This window comes from Telmatherina bonti (assembly GCF_933228915.1).
Source record: "Telmatherina bonti genome assembly, chromosome: 23".
In the NCBI taxonomy this organism is placed as follows: domain Eukaryota; kingdom Metazoa; phylum Chordata; class Actinopteri; order Atheriniformes; family Telmatherinidae; genus Telmatherina; species Telmatherina bonti.
Window position 1 is genome coordinate 10,656,928 of NC_136632.1, and position 21,116 is coordinate 10,678,043.

General features: G+C 37.8%; 2 protein-coding genes across 2 annotated transcripts in view; one reads left to right on the top strand and one right to left on the bottom strand.

The window, feature by feature from the left end:
• cacna1c (calcium channel, voltage-dependent, L type, alpha 1C subunit) overlaps positions 1 to 9,263 on the bottom strand; it is a gene marked incomplete at both ends in the record, with an annotated part of 191,722 nt that extends 182,459 nt beyond the window's left edge. Inside the window, one exon of the mRNA XM_079263032.1 lies at positions 9,140 to 9,263. Coding sequence (XP_079119158.1) covers positions 9,140 to 9,263 — 124 coding nt within the window. The remainder of the gene's footprint in view (positions 1 to 9,139) is intronic.
• dcp1b (decapping mRNA 1B) lies at positions 5,421 to 19,120 on the top strand. The gene is made up of 10 exons (XM_079263033.1): positions 5,421 to 5,782; positions 6,193 to 6,233; positions 6,444 to 6,571; positions 12,695 to 12,761; positions 13,084 to 13,258; positions 13,516 to 13,614; positions 13,860 to 14,649; positions 15,407 to 15,636; positions 15,758 to 15,970; positions 17,476 to 19,120. Exons 1-10 carry the CDS (start codon positions 5,624 to 5,626, stop codon positions 17,551 to 17,553), a joined length of 1,980 nt encoding a protein of 659 aa, XP_079119159.1. The 5' UTR covers positions 5,421 to 5,623; the 3' UTR covers positions 17,554 to 19,120.
• Positions 19,121 to 21,116: the final 1,996 nt, after the last annotated feature.

Below are 21,116 nucleotides of genomic sequence, written 5' to 3' on the forward strand. Positions count from 1 at the left end.
GAGGTGAATCAGATGACTCAACTCAGCCTGCATTCATTTGTTCAGTGCTATAGTGCAAAATCACCACCCACCATTCTATAATAGTATAAAGCTTTTTGTCTGCAAGTGTCACTGTAGACATAGTAAAGACAAAAAGAAAACTCCGAAATGATTCTATTGATGGTTCTGACAACTGAACTGTCTGTTTTCAAAAGAACCTAAAGTGTTTTGTGATGCATATGTGGTTTTAATATACTGTATTTCAAGGGGAAGCATTGTTGCTGGCGATGATGAATGAGCAGAAACACTCCCAGAATTTCATATTGCCGACTGCTTCGTGTCTAGACTTGGGACATTAGTCAGTTTATGAAACAGATAAAACCGAATCCAACTGATTTTAATGTTAATATTAAAATTCTACTTATGTACTGATGTATCAGAGCAGATTAATGATACAGCGATATAGCAGCCAAGTGAAACACTGATTCTGTAGTTAGGTTAGGTTAGGTTAGGTTACAGTTAGGTAGTAGATGCAAAAAAAAGTTTGGGAAAAACACTACATCATGCATACACACAACAGAACTGGAAAAACAAACACACACAACAAGGTCTAATAAAAAGGAAAAGTTAGGATCAAATTCCATTTAAAACAAGACAACCTTAGAAAAATACATCACACAACTTGCAGCAATATTTCACAAAAACTGAAAATGTTTGACAATGCATGGAAAATAATGAAAAGGTAAAAAATAATGTTCTTGTTTGTTTATTTGCTTACCTTTGGTTTTGTTGTATGTTGTCAGATCTCCATTGTATCTTCTCGTATTTTGAATCATGTTTTTATTTCATTTGCTGTTTTCTTATGTAGGGTTTTGTGAAATAATGCTTCTGTTTGGTTTTTGCTTTTATTCAAATGTCATTGTGGTGTTGTCTCTGTTTGCTTGTTTGTTTGTGGGGTTTTGTTGTTGTTTTGTGTCCAGTGAGAGTTAACATAATGCTTGCTGTTTTTTTTAAACTTTTTTTTTATAGTTATAGTTATTATATTCTCTTTTTCTAAAGGATTCTCAGATATTTTATTTTATTTTATTTTGTTTTGTTTTGTTTTGTTTTGTTTACTTTTGTTTTGTTTTCATTTTGTTTCGTCTTTCAGTACTGAAGAACCTAATGGCTTGGAGGAGTAGACTACTTGTTCTACATAAACAGCCCCTTCTTTGAGTACCACATGTCACTGTTTCATCAGACTTTTGATTCTGATATATCAGTGCATAAGTATTTTTTTTCTTAAAGCTGATCAAAGTGGAGCCGGTTTTATCCACTCTATAAACTCTCTAATATTCCCCGTCTTAAGGTTTGGCCCCCTTCAAACAGTCACAAGATAAACCCCATACAAGGAGTCACAAGACATATCTGTGACTCTAATCTCTATTAACTTAACTGATTAACTAATTTGACAGTTTGGGGGCCTCATATGGTTGTTTATATGAAACCATTTGGTAAAATCCCACTTTCATGGAAATGCTGATAACCCATGGATGTAAGAAACTTGTAAAAGAGTCTGTTTGACTAAATATAAATCAGTAAAACACCTCAGTCTTCCATTTAACTTCTTAACTAATTTTCACAGAACCAGACAACAGTCTAATCATCAGTGGTAGTCATGAGACAAATGGGCAGTAAGGGACTTAATGGTAGAATGAATCTCTCCAGACGAGCCTCTGTTTGGTTTTGCTGGCCAGTGAGTGGAAGATAGACAGACAGGAAAGACTGGGAGAGGGAAGACTGGATGGAGGGCAGGTCGTGGGAACAGATACTTCTACCCAGGGGACACACAAACATGCAGACACACATACACAAATGTCCTCAGTAATTCAGCCTGCCTTCGGAGTATCCGCTCTATTTATGACTCTTCTATATTTGCAGTTCCAGACCCCCTTTGTATGTGTGAGTGTGTGTGACTCAAAAGCCCAGTTGGTCTCTGGGAATCAGACAAACATTCAGATGCTGGTGTCCCATGTGGGAAACAAACAACCTGCTGGGCAGTCAAAGGGGGATTCCTTCATAGAAGTAGAGCTGCTTTTATTCAGAAATGCAATTTCAACATTCATCAGTTTAATAATATCTGATCACAATCTATGACGGATCAATTATTATCATGTTCACATCATGAATTTCCTTTTTGTCAATTAAAAAGTGCACATTGTATTTAGTAGTTGAAAGTAAATAAGTACATAAATAACTATTCTAAAGCATGTTTTAGGGACATGTATTTCAATTTTATGGCACTTACCTTCTTAACTCCTCTGTGAGATAGCAGCCATCCCAAATGACTACAGTCTATCAACAAATGGCAATTATAGGCTGAGATACCAGTTAAATAGAAAGCTAACAATTATTACATTATTCCAAAAACCTCTGCACATCATAATCATCTAATCTACCCAGCTATCAGAAATCACACCGGCATCTTTTCTTGTTCTCTGCCTGAACTTATTTTAAATTTCCTTTCCATTTCCCTGTTTTTTCTTCTTAGACTTTATTTAAAAATTACTTTTATATGCAAAAAAAAAAAAAAAAAAAAAAAACTTTTATATGATCCTCTACTTCTTTAATGTGTACTCTCAAAACACCTCAAACATTTTCCAAAGCAAAATATTTTCCTTCTTTTCCTGTGACCTTTGACACTCTTCCTCTCCTTCCTGCTTTGTTATGTGCCAGGTTTTCTGTATAAATGGACCCAACACTCAAATAGAAAATTAAATCCATTTTAAGTGAGAAAAATCATAATTCACGAGATACTAATATACACACACTTTTTAGATAATATAATCCCATTTTTCCATTATGTTTTAAATGTCATTTCACAGTAAAAATGTCAAGTTTTTACTCTGGATTTCTACTTGTTATGACTTGTAATGGATTATTTTTACATAATTACACTGACACTTTGATTTAGCAGTCTGAAAACTTATTTTGATTTGCCACTGTGTTAAAAACACGTCTGTAAATTCAGAGTTAGACAAGGACTAAGATGACTAATATAAACTCTTCATCATCTGGAGCTCTTCCTGTTGGTAAACCCAGATGGAGCACTTCAGGCAAGCTATTTATCACCCATTTACCTTGGCTCTTTACCTTCAGGTGCAATGACTGTCCTGCAGCAGATCTGCAGCATGGATGTATGTGTGTGTATCCTCTATCCGTAGAGTAGAGTTTATTTTTTTATTTCTATACACACACTGTAAAAAGAGCATTTGAGAAATGCATTTCCCCAAAGCTATTATAACTGTGATGTTGTGAAATATGCAGCTCCTCTACTTACAACAGATCTTGTATAATTTTGGGTTCAGTGGTATTTTTTAGCATGGAAACTGCAAATACATATATCATAACAACAACAAGAGCTATGTTATAGAGCTAGCCTCCCCTTTGTAAATGACAACAAGCTGCCCTCTGGCTAAATCCTGCCTGTGAACCAGTGAAGCTTTTCTCTGTCAATAAAATACAAGCAATCAGTCTTAACCGAATGCTTATTGACAGCATTGATCTACGGATGGATAACTCATTAGTCCCGTCATTTACTAAACTCACACCCCGTGAAAACAAACACTGACAAACCACCCTGATAAATAATAATAATATGAAGAAAAACAGAGATAAGACAAGATAAAATAGACAACTATATAGATCTGTCACAAAACACACTGAGATTTTTTTTTTTTTTTATATTAACCCCTGAAAAGTAAGAAACAGGTTTTTAATCTGATCAAAGGAAAAGAAAAGACAGAAATAAAATCACTTCTTTCTCTTTGAAGCGCTTAAACTCAGATAAAATTTTAAGTTATCCTTTATTTTGTCGAGAATGTTAACGGATACTGATTCATTGTTGTGCATGTCAAAATTTCTAACACGATTCATTGAATACTGAAACATTCCAACCATTGCACCAAAGGCGATTGTTATGTCTCTCTACAAAACATTTATACAGCAGCCATCTTGGTTGTCATCTTTACTACACTGCATTTGCTATGACATCAGCACAGTTTTTGTGTTTTTTTCTGTCTAACATGGACCGGTGTCCAAGCTTTTACTGTTGGCCTGACCAGAAAATCTTCCTGAAGTTCACTTCAGCATGTCGTATTGATAAATTCAAAACACTTGGCTCAAATCTAGTTGAATGAAACCACTAATCCAAGACTAATTCATGCTCTTGATACTGACAGAGATGTTAACATCGCTTTCTCAGTAAGCAAATTATTGAAATGAATATTTATTACCAACAAACTTAGCAAACTTTCAAACATTAGTGAGGAAATGTTGGTGCCATTGATATGGAGCAAGAAATGTTAAAGTGAAAATGGAGTCATTATCAGGCACCCCAAATGTCTTGATGTGGATATTTCTGGTACAAATGTTAAGAGTCCAATTCCTGTGCCTGTTCTGTCCTTGAGGATTAATTTCAGGAAGGATGTCTCACATTTCTGAACCTTATGACTGGATTATTGCATACTGAAAAAAAAATTGTAGATGCATTCTGACACTGAAAGAAAAGGGATTTTTCCCACTGGCAATTATTTCTGAGCTGAGCAGGCCTTCTGAACTCTTACACAGAAAATAAATGCTCTTTAAAAAACACTGTTTTGCACTTACTTCTTGTGTAACTTAAAGGCAATTATAAATGCCAAAAAGCCTGGAGCATGAGGGTAAATGACAACTAAAATATGGAGCTGATCTTGTTTGGTTGTCATTTACCCTCTCTCCCCCTTTCCCTGTTGGGATTTAATGCGCCTTCATGTAGTATTGCAACGCATCCCTTTCATGCCCCCCAGTGGATCTAATGAGAAATGTAAGCTTGTCAGTGTCAGAGGACCAATGAATGTAAATAGTTGCACTTGCTGCTTGGTAGATGTAACATGAGCCCAAAAAACAAAAAGACAACAATTTTCTTAAGAAACATAATAAAAACGGAATACATTTGAAACAGTCAGCATTTACAATTGCTCAAATCAAACTACCTTATAAGAATGGTGGCAGCTGATTTTCTGTCAAAGTTTCAATCTAAAGCAAAACAGAAGGGTATGCTTTTATAACAATGGAGGGAAAATGTAAATTTTCATTTTGATACCAATAAAATAAATCTCTCTTAGCTATTACAAGTTTTCAAAAATACTACTAAACGAAATGTCCCAGCGCATAAGCATGAACGCGTGCATATTCACTGAGTTGGTTCAAGTTTATGGCTTTGTTACCATTATGTTTTTTTTTTTTTTTTTTTTTTTTTTTGTTTGTTTGGGGGGGGGGGGGGGGGGGGGGGTGTTTAATCCCTACGGCTGACATTTCAATCAATTTTTCAAAGTTGATTGATAAGGCTGAATCTCTGACCACGCTGTGCGACTACTCATGTCTAAGTTGTTTACAATTTCTTGGCTAAACATGGCCGCGCTGCAACTCTCTTGTAGAAGTTAGAGCTTGATAACATTTGGAAATTTTAACGTCTCTGGTCTTACTTTGACTCCACGGTTACTGAGTATCATCTGTTGTAACCGTACTGTCTGTCTCGTCTCTGGCTCAGTTTTTATAGATCTTCTTTGTGAGTCATTTGACACCGAAGCTAGTTAGCTACTAGCTAACTTCCCCATAGGGAACAATGACAGCGACTTCTTCTGGCAGCGCGAGTTGCCTTACTGCTAAAGGACTGGACATAAGTTTAGCTGCCTTGCAGCGACAAGACCCATACATTAATAACATTGTGGACGTGGCCAGCCAAGTGGCTCTCTACACTTATAACAACAGGGCAAATGAGTGGGTAAGTCTGAAGTTTAAAGAAAAAGATCGTGTGCTAACTTAGCTTAGCTTCATCCTGACAGGCGCGCAGTTGCTATAAATGTATTCTAGACTTAAATAATGACTTAAAATTTAAAATTGTAGTTGTGTATAGGGCATATTTATTTATTTTTATGACAAGATAAAAAGCAGACTACTTGTTTTATGTATTTCTCTGTCACACACAGGTTACAGCTGCTACTTCTTTGGGTACAAAACTGATAAATTTTTTTTAGTCTTGTTTACACCAATGGGGTTGCTTTATTGTTACTCTGATAATTGGACCTTTTTAATTTAATATTCCATAACAAGTGAAGTGTTTTAGTTCGGAAACCTGATGCAGTTTTTGCTTTCTTGACGAGGTTATGTGTGTGTGTGTGTGTGTTTCTAAAGGAGAAGACAGAAGTGGAAGGCACTCTTTTTATCTACACTAGGTAAGAATCTGTTGTCCTACAACTAAGTTTTTCTCATTACAAACTAAATGATTTGTAACTAATGTTCACAGAAATGTTCGACTTTGCTTGCTAGTTTGGTAGTTCACTGTTGACTTTAGAGCACATCTGTGGCCAGAAAAGAAATGCAAGTATTGTTTGCAGTATACCTCAGTCTTTTATTAATTCTCTTCACCCTTCTTTAAATTTCAGGCTGGCATCTCCCAGACATGGCTTCACCATTATGAATCGACTCAGCATGGAGAACCTGACAGAGCCCATCACAAAGGACCTTGACTTCCAGCTCCAGGACCCCTTCCTACTTTACCGTAATGCACGATGTAAGACAATACACACACACACACACACACACACACACACACACACACACACACACAAACTTCTGATGTCTGCTCCATGATTAATCAAAGTAATATTTATTAAGCTGAATCACAGATGACAGCACCTTAGTCTCATATTGTAATTGATGTTATTTACTCAGCAACATTGATGATGGCTAATTGTCTCACGAAAGCCCAAAACAATGAGAATTAGGAATAAGGAAATATGTCTTATTATCGAGTTTAAACCACAATTTGGGTTTGTATCATGAGAGCTCATGACTGGTGAGTTTTGTTTTACTACTTCACTGTACAACGGATAGGTACCAGAATGTGTTTTCTTGAGGAATATTTTCATTATATATGGAAAATGTGTTGAGAAAAAGGTTATGAGTGAAAAAAAACTGTTTAACTGAATGGCAAATGAAGCTTTGATATCTCTTTAATGCATCGTTTTCTGCATTGACAATAAAAACATTTGGGCTTTTTCAGTAATGATGGGAAATAGTAAGTAATTTATGGCTTCCTGTAATTCTTCTGATACTTAAATTCTTCTGATAGCTGAAAGAGATCATGCCAACACCCCCCCACCCACCCAGACACACACCCACCCAGACACACACACACACAAAATCTCAGAAAATAGAAGGTTAATTTATGGCCATAGGTTAAAAGTTGGATAAAAGATTAGCAAAGAGCAGTATATAGATCTTTTGAGTGGGAACCAGTACTACCATTTATGGAGCTAAGCAGAGGTATTTTTGTCTATTTTATCAGCCCTGACTCTGAAACCTACATAGAGCTTGCACACACACACAAACACACACACATTGTTAAGTGTGCCTGTGGGACAAGAGTCTGACAGCACTACAAAAGCAGCCAAAAGAGATTAGATACACCACAACAGGCTCTGATAATCTAAACACACACTTACTCAGAAGTCTTTGGCATACACACACACACACACACACACACACACACACACACACACACACATATAGACTCTCCCTGCCTCGCTCTCTGTTGGACTCCCAATCAGGCCAAGTAAAAGGCAGGTCGAATCAATCCTTTCCTTATGCATGCTTTGATCCTCATGCAGTTGTAGCTTTTTTTTATTTTAGCTGAAATATAGTCATCAATAAACATGTGTGAGGCTCAGTATAATACTGTGTATAACAACACTTTTTTAGACATTTTGCATCTGCTTTTAAGGCACGAAGAGCTCATTAAACATGATATGTGATCATACTGGCCCCCGGATTGGAGCATCATTAATGGAGAAGGAATTTTAAGTGTGAGGCTGACTCACTCATCGTGAGAAGATAGGAAATCTTAAAAACACAGAACCAGTAATCACAACATAGTTGATGACTATTTCCTGTAAAAATTGAAGCATGATCATGGGTTATCTAAGTTAAAGAGGGGTGGATACACATCAAACCAAATGGTTGCAACTAATGGAAGCTACCACTGATTGGTCAGATTTAAGGTTAATAAAACATCCAAAAACGGAGCCATGAATAATGGTTGTAATTAGAGTGATTTTTATCGTCATAGTTGCTGAGATTTGGTGTCTATTGCGGGACCTGAAATTAAAATCTTGACATGCACATGTATGGCAAGGTTTAGCCTGATTTAGATAAAAAATAAATAAATAAGTAAAAAAAACGGAGCAACTGACATTTACAGAGGACCGTTGCATCACGCTCTAGTATGGACCGCAGCACAAGCCCCCCCAATTAAAGTGCAAGCAAATGTTAACATTTAGAGAACTTTTGCAGGGAAATGCATCTTAGGTTACAGAAAATGTGTTTCCCTTGGCAAGCGTCAGATTCATAAGTTGTTGGCAAGGCAGCCAAACCCAGTGCATTATGACCTCTTGGTGGAGGGGTCGTGGAGTCTTATCATTAGACAAACATGTAGTCCTCAGTGCTGCTGTAACTTCCTGGAATGGCATTTGGCACAAAGTGGCACCCCAGGCTAAAAATAAATGTGGTGATATTGCACAGCACAGGGCAAGATTCAGGGAGGAGAAATTTAGCCTGTGAAAGATGTTATTTCCTTGTCCACAGGAGCCAGTAGAAGGCTTTTAACATTCCCTTCTGTAAGTGCTTAATGTCTGGTATCAGTTGCCCCATTATCATAAAGAGCTGGTCCCCTAACCTCAGGAGGAATGTCTTCATTTGTGTCTGTTGCTCAGGGATTTTTTTTTTATTTTTGTCATGAATCCAATCTTGATCTGTCTTGTGGAATATCCAATTAGATTTATTGTTTACTTGCAGCATATTTATATTTCTGACATTTTTCCCTGTCAGAGTTTGTATAATCAGCCATCATAGCAACACCGATGTGCATCTTAGCACAAGTGAAGCTCACTTGTTGCATACAGTTGTGGAAAAAAAATATTATACTATCTTTGTTTTCCAAACAAATGCGCCTTTAGTTGTGCATTAAAAATGAACATGAAATTTTGATAAACAAGGGGCCTTTACTGTTTTTTTATGTAATTAAAAGCTGGCCTCTGGTTAACATTAGTCATCTGTATGTATTGTGTAGGGACAGTCTTACCTCCAGGAGGGACATACGTGTATCCCAGGTCTTTCTCTGACACCAACAAGCCCTTAAATCGGACTTCGGGTTCCTCCTCCAGCCTTTCATGTTTATGTTTCCTTTGAAAGAGGCTTCTCAGCATGGTTTCACAGTCGGTGCTAATTGCCTTTTTCAGTCTTTCCACAACTTGCTTAGATTGATCTTGAGTTGCTGCTCCAGTTATTCCTTTTTTGATATAATGGTCAATGAAAACACCGCCAAAGGTGATGTGACGCTTCGTCGGATGAGATTTTTCCTTCCTCGGAGATAAAGGCGAACTGATGGCACTGTGTAAAAGTCCTTTCAGTCGAGTTAAGTGGTGCACATTCAGCTGTCACAGCCGTTTAGGTGCTGCCTCTTTTGACCCGGCATACAGCTGCAAAGGATACCTGCAGTTAAGTAGAGTTGTCACAGTAATATCTCCTTTGCTCAATGTTTCATTGGCTTTTAATCTCAGAATTTACTCCTCCCCACAATGTCGTGGATTCCATTCCCACAAATAAAGGCAGCGATGGCTACTTGCTTACAACAATAATTCCATGCAAGGATGTGTTTTACTGTTGGAGCACTCACCCCTGACAAACCTCCAGGAATCTACTTACTGGATAAAAGAAAGCAAAGCTACTCATCGTGACTGATATGTCAGCTTTCCTCACCAATGTGACCTCATACTGCAGTTAAACTGCTCATAATCCATCCTGGCTTGCTGCTGCTTATCTTTGTGACTGCATTTGTTACAATACTCAAACTAAACAAAATATGAAAAATGTTGTTAGCTGTCCCAGTGGTGAAGGGTTTGGGTCACTGAACAGCACAGTTAAGAGTCAAAGCGCATTTAAACTTCAGATATAAGTTGTTTTATACATACAAGTTCAGATAGTTAAAGAATGACTAAACCAGCTGCACATGCTCACTGTTTTCCCTGGTTCATCCAAGTCCCTGCAGGTTTAAGCTGCGGGTCACCTGCAGACTCCACTGGGTTGGTTATCTCTTGAGTTTTCCAACAAGGTTTGTTTAAACCAGACAAAAAAGTCTGTTTTAGTAGTCGCTGCGGTTTGGACGTCATCGCTCTTGCTGATTTTATCTTCCCACTCCTGCTGTTTAATTGAGTTCCCAGTCTAGTTGGTTCTGGACCTTGGCTGAGACGTGCATTTTAAATATCCCTGTCCCTCTGCCCCTCTTCCTTCAGTGTCCAGTGGCCAGACTGGAGCTCCCCCTCTTTTCTCTTCCTTGCTGTTTTTTGGTGGTACCGCTGGTTGTAGTTCTACTCCCGCCTTCCCTCTGTCAGTCTCACTCTTTCTCACCCCTCTGCCTGATGGAAATGGAGCATTTCTACAGGTTGGCAATTGTGGTAATCTCTTAAAAGCAACTTGCGCACCTTTTATCTTGTCCACTTAACTTTTGTCCTCTGGATTTCTCAGAGACGGGTCAGGTCAAAGACATGGTCTGCACTGTACAGATTCCTCCAGCCTTCTTTCTGTCCTTTCAGCTTAGCATTTTTCCTTTATTAGCAAAACTCAGTCTGTACAATATTTCTTGACAGCTAAAGAGCTCTGAGAACAAGATGTTCTGATTCTGATGGACTTGATAACATCTTCTCGAAGATGTGTCTTGTTCATTTTTCCTCAATTTTCCAGCTGTCTGGCTTCAGCTGTGTGAGTCTGTGTGTCGCTCAGTCTCTGTCAAACAGTCTCATCTCCATTGAGCACTAAGTGGCTCTGGCTCCACCAGTCAGTCTCCCACTACAGTTACTTATTTGGTAGAAGGCTGATTTTCCCAGGCTCAGTTTAACTCTGTGTGTCTCTGCCTCCCCCTCTCTGCCTTTTCCCCATCTACATTGACCCCTGTGGTCTGTGTGTTGGTGTGGGAATGTCTTCTGTATGTGTGGTAATCCACTGATATACACTTTTTGTTGTACAAATGTTGTCTTTTTTCCTTTTATCTTCTCTTTTTTTAATACTTTACATCTTTTTTGGGTGGTGGTGGTTTTTTATTTTTATTTTTTTCTTCTCAAAGTTGAAGTGGGTGTCTTGAAGCCTTAGATGGTTTTTTCCTGTGTTGTAAAGAGCCCTGTCAGCCCTGAATTACATATTTGCAACTTTTTTTTAAGCCACTTATATTTAAAAAGGATCTCATTCAGAAGGTCATTTAGGGTTTCTGTGGCATTATGAGATCATATTGGGATTATCCACATATCATATATTTATTTTTGAGTATGTTTTGGTATGTGGATTGGACTTATATGGCACTTTTCTAGTCATCTTTACTACTCTAAGCGCTTCAACACTACATGTCACATTCACCCGATTACTCAAACAGCACTTCTACATTTTTACTCTTATCTTTTACTTTATCACACTGACTCTTTTCCCGATAGACTCATTGGGGTTCAGTCTCTTGCCCAAGGACACCTTCAGCATGTAGTCAGGGAAAGCCTGGACATTAGGTTGGCAGGGCTGCTCTTCTGAGCTACAGCTGCCACTTGACATCATTTGACACTATTTTTACTGTCGCAAAAACTGGGAAGTTCAAACTTTTCTGCTTTGCTCTACTGATAATTTATAGAATTTATTTATATCAAATAATTTATTTAGCTTTTTCATTTGGGTATCAATCACCTTGCTAGCAGTTAAGATACTTTATCAATGTTGAGGCTTTTAAATTAAACCCAATTTAAACTCGCTACAGCATTATCCCTTAAAGAGAGCTCAGTACCACTGTTTGTGTTAAAATTGCTGACCAGGAAAATGTAAATAAATGTTAAATATACGCTTGAGAATAAAATCACTTGTCAACCATTGTTTTGTGAGTAAATTTCTAAATTGATGATTATAAGAAGATGTAAATTCCTAATTTAAAAAAGCAGCGAATGTGGTGTTTTGACCAAGAGGCTGTCAGATATTTCACTGAGAAAGTGTGGAATTGTGTCAGCTATGTGTGTGTGTGTGTATGTATTATAATATAATATAATATAATATAATATAATATAATATAATATAATATGTATATATTTATATAAAACATTCCAGTATACACTTGACAAAGGAGTAAAACTCCCTGTATATTAAAACTCTCTGTATATTGTTGTCAGACCAAATTATTACCAGTTGTGTAACTATGTGACCAATTTTCCCTTTCTGATCATACACATTTCAAGAGGCTCCTGGTGCCCATGTTTCAGTGCATAATGTCATTGTTGGCTTCTGCTCCCATTGGTCTGGCCTGGAAATGAGTCATTTCCAACCCTGAGTTCAGAACCAGACAGTAATTACATTTCAGTTGAGTGTGGTCTGAGGACAAAGCAGTCAAACTGAGCTACTGCATATCTGTGCATTTATTTGATTGTAAGGATATGGTAGCTCAACACTCATTTAGTTGTCTGCTGACCTTATCTGGGATCACATTACAGACCTGAATGGGCAGTGGTTAGATAATTATGGCAAACCATAGCATGTTTTTTGGGATGCTTATTATTTGTTTTAAAGTACAGTGTTGATTCCTGGCTCTCAACCCTTCTCTGTCTTCCTCCTACAGTGGTTATCCATGGGATTTGGTTTTATGATAAGCAGGACTGTCAACGCATTGCCCAGCGAATGAAAATGTAAGTAGTGAATTATATATTATCATCTGGAGTAGACAGCCTAATTTAATTCACCTTATTTAACCCAGGAAGTCCCATTGAGACACAGCATCTTTTCTGTGGAGTCTTGTTGATTTATAAAATAAATATGGGTTCAAAAGCAGATGTTCAACCCTTTTTAAAAAGCTGTCATTTAAGAGCATCAGATTAAAACAGTCCACACTTTCAGCCCATATTTAACTATACATCTATCACTTGAATATTCTTTAATTATTAGTCCAAATAACAAATATATTGTTGGTGTTATACATACAGGTGTTTGTTTATGAATTTCTCCATGCAGTCTGACCCAGCAGGAGCAGGTCCTGGCACAGTCCCAGGGTGGCTGGTTGTCTCCAGGTGGAGGAAGAGAAGTAGCTGCTGGTGGGGAAGGAAGAAAAGGAGGAGGGGGAAATAGTGAGGCAAAGGGAGTGGACATCATCCAGATGTTGACTAAAGCACGCACAGAGTATGACAAGGTAGAGTTGCCGTGTACTTCTACAAGTTGTGGAGAAAATAAAAACCAGTAGAACATTGTATTTCAATTATGGGTAATTCCATATTTCTATATTATTCATTCTAACTTGTAAGAGACACAGATTTATTTTTATTTATTAATTTTTTTTTAGTTTATCCTGTTTTTTTTCTCTGTTTCTGTGACAGTGTCGTATCAATTAGTCTCTTTATTTCTACGTATTCGTACACATCTGTATTGTGGCCTTCCTTTTTGTCTCAGGAAAAGGGCACTTCAGAGCCAAAAGAGATTGGTGGCATCAGTGTACTGTGTGGAAATCCTAACCTGATCAAACCAATACCAGTTAAACCAAACACACAGGTATAACTTCCACTTCCAATCAGTCCTGTTTTTTTTATTTACATTTTCTATTAAAAGGACACTAAAGGACATAAAAATTAGATTAACAATAAGCAGCATTTCTTTTATAACATACTTCTTTTTCTTTTTGCTATTATTTTATTGAATTGTGTGAAAATATTTTAATATATACATCTTTTAGATCCTCTGGTTGTCATCTCATGGCTGCCATTTGTTTCTGCTGTTTTGTCTCCGTCCTCATGCAGGACAGTGAAGGTGCAGAGCCCAAGGTGCTCTCTTTGGCCACTCTCTTTGGCTCTCAGCATCAACATCACCATCACCACTCCTCTAACCCGGTCCATCCCATGGCTGCTCCCACTTTGACAGGGAAACTTGCTCGCCCACCTGTAGCCCGCACTTTGACCTACGATGACACTGTAAACTCAAGCAGAAGCGTTCCCTCCACTGGAGGACATGTAGCCCTCATTGGAAGTTCAGATGAAGGTGTCAGGCCAATCATCAGGGAGGAAGGCAGAACTGATGTCATCATACAGCAGAGCCCCAGCATTGCGAGTCAGGAGCTAGCAAACCAGCCGCAGCACTGCCCAGCCATCGCAAAGCTCATGCAGGGACAAAAGGTTGTCGGGGGAGTGCTTCAGACTGTGTCCGAGTCCCCTGAGAACCGGCTGTGTGACAATGGGGTGCCACTAGAACATCACCACCACCACCACCATCTGTACCATCATCACCATCAGCAGCAGCACCACCACCATCACCACCAGCAGCAACAGCAGCTTCAGTCTGACCCAATAAAGCGACTTCTGCAGAGCCACCCACCCCCTCCACTCGCCACCACCTTTTCCTCCTCTGCTTCTCCCTGTTGCTCCAACCCTCCTGCTTTGCAACAGAACCCTCACCTCTCCTCCAAACCTGAAATCTCAGACTCTGTGTCATGTTCCCACCTGCAACCAAAGCAAGACCAGCAACTGCTTTTCAGCCTTTTGAAGACAGAAGCACAGCAGAACAGCCACGCCGCTTCATCTGCACTGGGAACAGGTGGGAAATCTTACTGGAATCAACCAATAACCAGAATAACCTCTTGTTTAATAAACAAACCACATACATAATAGGTCAATTAGATATTATGCAATTTGTAGTAATAGATTGTCAGTCTGTTGACCTTTTCCCTTACTAACATGCTTAGGTGCATAGGAAATAATTAACTATATTGAAGCAGCTAGCAGGGACTACATGTGTGTAATTGGAGGCTACATCCCTGCTGAAGCCAGCAGCTGGTCATATTGATAAGCCATCATTGGCGACTGAAGTGGCCAGTGGTGGTGTCACCCATTCATCATTCAACATACACTCATGTCTAACACAGCTGCTTATTGTTTAGGCACTGTTTGCATCTGAATTCAGTCAGCTAGCTAAAATGATTTACTACTTTGGCTGCTAATTTGCTGAAGATGGCTAGATTAGCTGCTGTGTAAGTGGCCTTCTTCTTCTTCTTGTCAGTATAACGGCAGATTCTACAGTATGCTACCACCACCAAATGTGACCTAGGTTGTTAATGTGTTCTGTGGCTTTTTTTCTTAAATTTATTTGATTACTATGAGGTCTCTGATGCAAAAGACATACTTCAATTCATTGTGACATGCTGGTAAAATTAAACAATCAAGAAGAAAGGGTCTAAATTATTTCTTTTATTGTTATATGTATTCTGCCTAGGTTTAAATAACAAACAAACACCAGAACAGCCCCTATTTTAAGAATAATTATAATAATTTAGTCCCTTATCATTTTTCATCAGGTCTGTCTTCCCAGATACAAGGTGTAGTGTCACCTCATGAGCTCCTAACAAAACTCCAGTTGGTCCAGCAGGAACAAAGCGTGAGTTCTCATGATCCACCTCGACCATATCCAGGTCTGGCACCTCGATTCCTGGGGCCCAGTAAGAATCAGAGTGCGAGCACGTCTTTAGGCACACTCCCATCCCCAACTGCAGCCACCCCAGGACAAAAAGCTGCACTGCAGTTTCAGGCAAGGATTTTTACTATTGGAGAAAAAAAAAAGTTTAATCAGCAACAGTGTACACAGTTTCTAACTGATTAATACATGAAAACTTTCAGAAGAGATCTAATAACTTTTGCTCTCTGTGCAGGTCATTTCCCCCCAGCGGATACCAGCTACGGTGGCCCCCACCCTGCTGCTTTCTCCCAGTGTGTTTGCTCAGACAAAGGCTAGCACTGGATTGCCAGCAGTTGCTCAGGAGAGCTGCTCTCCTGCCTCAACCGTGTCCAGACCTTTGCTTCAGAAGGAGGTCACCGTCCTTTCCCGAAGCCAGCTTCAAGCCACTCTGTTACACCTGATCCAGGTAAAATCCGAGTTTTATCAATGAGAAAGAAGGTCACTTCATTTTGACCATTTGCTGATTTTCAGGTTGTATATTTTCATCAGTGTAGTTAAGTTTTGCATCAGACTGAACACTTGACTCACCATCAACAATATCAGGTCCACCTTCCTGGTAGCAAGTTGAATCTTCTTTTTCGAGCTACCTAATTAGTTGGAGCATAAATTCAACAAGGTTTTTGAAACATTCGTCACTTATTTTCTTCTTTATGACATGTTGGCATCTCACAGTTGCGATAGATTCATCATTTGGGAATCCATGATCAGCATCTCTCGGTTTATCCCATCTCAAAGAGGGATTGAAGTCCGATACCTTTGGAGGCCACTGGAGTACAGTGAACTTAACCAGTTGGAGATGGTTTGAGCTTTGTGGCATGCTGCGTTGTCCTGTCAGAAGTAGTCAGCAGACTGTGCTCCTAAAGGGATAGACATGGATGGTAACAATTCTCAGGCAGGCTGGGGTGTTTAAAACATGGTCAGTTGGTACTTAGGGGCCCAAAATGTGGCTAAATATTTTCCACACCATTAGACCACCACTATTGGCCTTAACTGCTGATACAAGGCATGATGGAGTCATGATTTGATTTTGTTTCTACTAATTTTGACCCGATCATCTGAATGTTGCAGCTGAAATGGAGAATTGCCAGGCCAGGCAAGGTTTCCAATCTTTTGTTGCCTCATTATGAAATCTCCAGCCTGTTTGCTCCTTCTCCTCTGACATCAACAGGGCATTTTTATCCAGAAAACTGTGCTCACTTCATTTAGAATAATAAATATAGACCATTTTTTGTATATCCCTAGAGATGCTTAAGCATTAAAATTCCCAGTAGATCAGTCTTTAAAATCCTAAGACCACTGATGGCAAAAACCAGTTAATCAAAAGCAGGGTGGGAGATGTTTTACAGGAGCATTTTTACTATAACGCTTCGAATCTCTTTCACACCTTGTTTGCAGCCAATTAATTAAATGCTCTAAAATATTTAGTCACCTTTGGAACGGACAGGACTGAAAAAGCAGCATTGAATAATTTTAACCAGACCTTTCTAAGTGATTGGATGACAATATGTCTATCAGACTTCCATTAGTCCCTCCCTGCTCAACCCGTCGGGAACAGGCATTACGCGTTTTGTGCTTTGGAGGTGTGGCTTTTGAGGGACGTCTGAAGGGTTTGGACTTTTGAATGGTGTATTATTAAAATGTATCTTGCTCAAAACGTTTTTCCAGGAAATCCTACATTTGTAATCTCATTTCTTCCCCATTCTGATGCTTAGTTTGAACTTCAGCAAGTGGTCTTGACCATGTCAAATTTCCTATTTGCACTTTGTTGCTGCCATTTACTTGGTCAGTTAGTTATCTGTGATATCAAACAATTATTTGTAGCTAATAAAATGACCACGGAGTGTAAACTGTAATAAAAAAAGTGTGTGACCTACAGTGTTCAGTACTAAGTTTTGTACCTTTGTGTTTCAGACTGACAGCTCATTCTTGGACTCCATCTACGAAGTGTACATGAGCCGCTTTGCTAACAGCTCCAGCAACAAGTACTGATTACTCAAGACACATTCTGACAATTGATATGAATTTTTAAAATGAATGTCTTCATCTGAAGCAAACTCATGGTATCACCTCTGCACAGTCAGCCTGACTCTACATCTTCTTGACCAAGATTATTGTTGCAGAACCAAAAATAAATAAAATTCTAAAGATATTTTTCCATAGTAGGAATTCTCTACTTTTTAATTCTTTCAGTTTATTCCAAATCTCACATGTAGTTTGGAGGAAAGTGAAGCTTTACTGTCACGTTTTCTAAAATGTTTATTTTATGAATGGAAACTATTCTTTCTATCGATGTGCAGCAACGTTTGTTTTTTGTTTAGTATGGTTTTTTTTTTCTGCTCCCCTTCTAGCACCAGCAAACCTTCAGACTGAAGTCTTCTTAGTCTCCAAAGGAAAGTTCAAGCTTGGTTTGAGATATTTTAAGTTCTTGCAAACTAGAAGTTAAAATGCTATGTTGCCAGTTTTTCTTTGTCACCAGAAACCTTCAGGAAAAATGTCAGTATTTGATTCAACGAACTTTTTTTCCCTACATGTTTGTATTTGTTTGTGAAAAGTTGCAGCAGGGTTTGACCTCCATATTTATGATGTGTATTCCTTTCCAGTTGTCTTTAAGAGGAATTTATTTTCCCTCTTTTATTCAGATGAAAAAAGAAAATGACTGTATTGATCCATCTTGAAAAGACAAGAAATATGAAAGTAACAGTTAACCTAAACTACCTCACAGACAGCTAATTATGAGGTGTAGCTTTGTTTTTATCAATTTGTGTAACAATTTAAGTTGATAGTCTTTATCTAAAGGGATTTCTTGGTTAATGTTAAAATTTCACACCTGTCACTTGAACTAAGGTTTTTTTTTTAAAAAAAAACAGTAGTAGTTCTCTAAAACAAACAGCATACAGAAATCTCTGGGCATGATCAATATTTTTAGTTTAATTATTGTTAATAACAAAAGATCTAGCTAAATAAATGGTTATAATTCTTACATTCATAAAATATCAAATAAAAAAAAGGTATTTACCATTGTCTAATAAAAAAAAAAAGGTTTACAGATCTCAGGCTATTTCAACAACTGTAATTAAAGAGAGGTAGGTGAATTTAAACAGTTATTCCACTTTATAAAAAGTTGTTTTTGCATTCAGCGTCTTTTAGCTCAGCAGTAAAGTGTTTTCTTTTTTTTTTTCTTTTTTTTTTGTAGAAACATCCTGATTTTTTTTCCCCCCAGTTTGTCGTTTTTGCATTCCTTGTAGACTAAGCGTGCACATAGCCAGTCTGTACAGTAGCAACCAGACACCAGCAGCATCAAGCACAATATAAATAACAAAACAGAGAATATAATTTAATGAGAAAAAAAAAAAAAAGAAAAGCACTTTTTCCTATTTTTGTACTCAGGAAAAGAAAATTAGGCTTTTAATAACACAAAAAAGGCACATTGAAATTAAAGACAATTTTATTAGACATTGTATTGAGATGTGTTTGTTTTAATTCTGAAAATTACATCCAAATATTTTCTGTAATTTTTCTAATATGTGCTAAAATATTGAACTGTTTAGGAACATTTCTACCCAACTTTTCTCTTTTTGTTTGGAATATTTTTGCAGTTACATAAACTGGAATATATATTTCAACTGGCTATTAAATGTTGTAAAACCACATCTGTTGTTGTTTCACACATTTTAACATGTTCACTAATCATTACAAATGTGCTACCATTCCTGCTTTAATATCACTTTATGTCCTTTCTTTACAACAATTTCTAGTTTAACACAATTACCACTTTAGTTAATCTGTGTTTTTTACACAACCAGCACACTTGCCAAATCATTCCTATTAATAATAGTTTTTCACATGTTAAATTGCTCTTTTTGTTGGTATTAGTCACAAAATATAAGTCAGTTAGAAACATGTTGACATATAGATGTCAACTTTCTGTACACTTCTTAGCAAGCACAAAATAGTCAGGCTACCGTGTTGTGCTGTACAATTTTTTTGCCAAGAAAAACTTTATGCATAAAAGACTCTTCTTGATACTTAAGTACCATTTTATTTGGAATTTGTTTTTTTTCCCCTGTATTTACATATTAATGCTGAATCTAACAGAGTGGACTAAAAAGAAAGGGTGAATGGAAGAGAGGAGATCATTTAAAAAGACAGAAACCAAGCACATACAGAAAAAATGGGGCAACCAGCTGCTAGACCTAAAAGGAGACAAACATCCTGTATCACAGCAGACAATCACCAGGAGCACCTGCAGGACGACAAACAGCAAGTATGGATTTGATTTCACAGGACTGACACTCTCACATTTGGAAAATCTTTTACAGAACAGTCAGTGGGAAGCTCATTCAGCTGACCTGCAATGAATTTGTTCTGAGTAGTTCCTTTATTATTACCCCTTCATATGATCTACAGTTCATACATTAAGGCAGCATTATGCCAATAGCGGACTAGTTTTTTTTTTATTTTTTAAGAGGTGACTTGCAGCTGAAGAGAGCGATGTGACACTTTAAAATAGGTCAAGCAAATATGTTTCATGGTGAGTAGAATATAATAGACTAGAATAGAATAGTGATGACGATGGGTATGAGAAGAAAATCTTGGCTGTTACGTGAGACACTTTGGTAGCAGCATCTTCTCTAAGATGATAACATCTTTGGAGCCATCCCAAAAAGTGAAGGATATCAACTGTATAATGTATGAACTGCAGTCTAAAGTACTTAGGCCTGATTAAATATGTCAGAACATACACCTGGCGGTTTCTACTTTGTGATAGTTCTGTTTTCCTGTACATTATACACGTCCAGTTCCAGCCCTCTGTGTTTCTTCTTTCCCAATTCCCTCATTTTAGTAAAAACAGTATGTAGGATAGAGACATGTTTATTGGTCCCTGTTATATATATATAAATAAAATGTTTTGACACGAAGAAAAAAAACTGCTGAGAAATATATCATTTACTCTTTTTTTCCCCACTTGGCATCTGTCTCTATTTCTGTTTTTTTTTTTTTTGTCCATGAATATCGCTTATTTTCATCAGCGTTCTTAATGGCAGCTTTCTGGTAAAGTAATTAGAAGTAGGAAACCCTGCAAACAGTTAAGAGGAGATCCAGTCTTCAGCTTTGTTTCTTTTTCAACACTGGAGATAGGTAGCTTCCTCTCCTTCCCTTCCTTTCATTTCGCTTCCCTGTCTAGACCGACGCTGTGGCATCTGGCTCTGTACTTTACATAAAACTTTACATTGAAGGATTTTAGTTTTCAACCATCGAGGGTGAGTTTCAAAAAACAGTTTTAATTTTTTTTTTTTTTTAAATGCTTTAAAACATTTCCTGTCTAATATTCCAAATACTTTCTTTTCTTATGGGGAGATAGAAATACACACACACACACATATATATATTCTTCCAATGCGACTGAGGAGGTTCCACATCATTGGTTTAGCTGATGGAGCTATAAGTAAAGGCTGACTATTTGCTCTGGCTTAGGGTAATCAATGTATTCTAGCGTGTGTGTGTGTGTGTGTGTGTGTGTGTGTCCAGAGAGGTGGACTCCAACCCACTTT

Coding starts and splice junctions, on each gene's coding strand:
- dcp1b (XM_079263033.1), top strand. CDS start 5,624: ATGACAGCGACTTCTTCTGGCAGCGCGAGTTGCCTTACTGCTAAAGGA. Junction 5,783..6,192: donor ACAACAGGGCAAATGAGTGG/GTAAGTCTGAAG, acceptor GTGTTTCTAAAG/GAGAAGACAGAAGTGGAAGG. Junction 14,650..15,406: donor TTCATCTGCACTGGGAACAG/GTGGGAAATCTT, acceptor ATTTTTCATCAG/GTCTGTCTTCCCAGATACAA.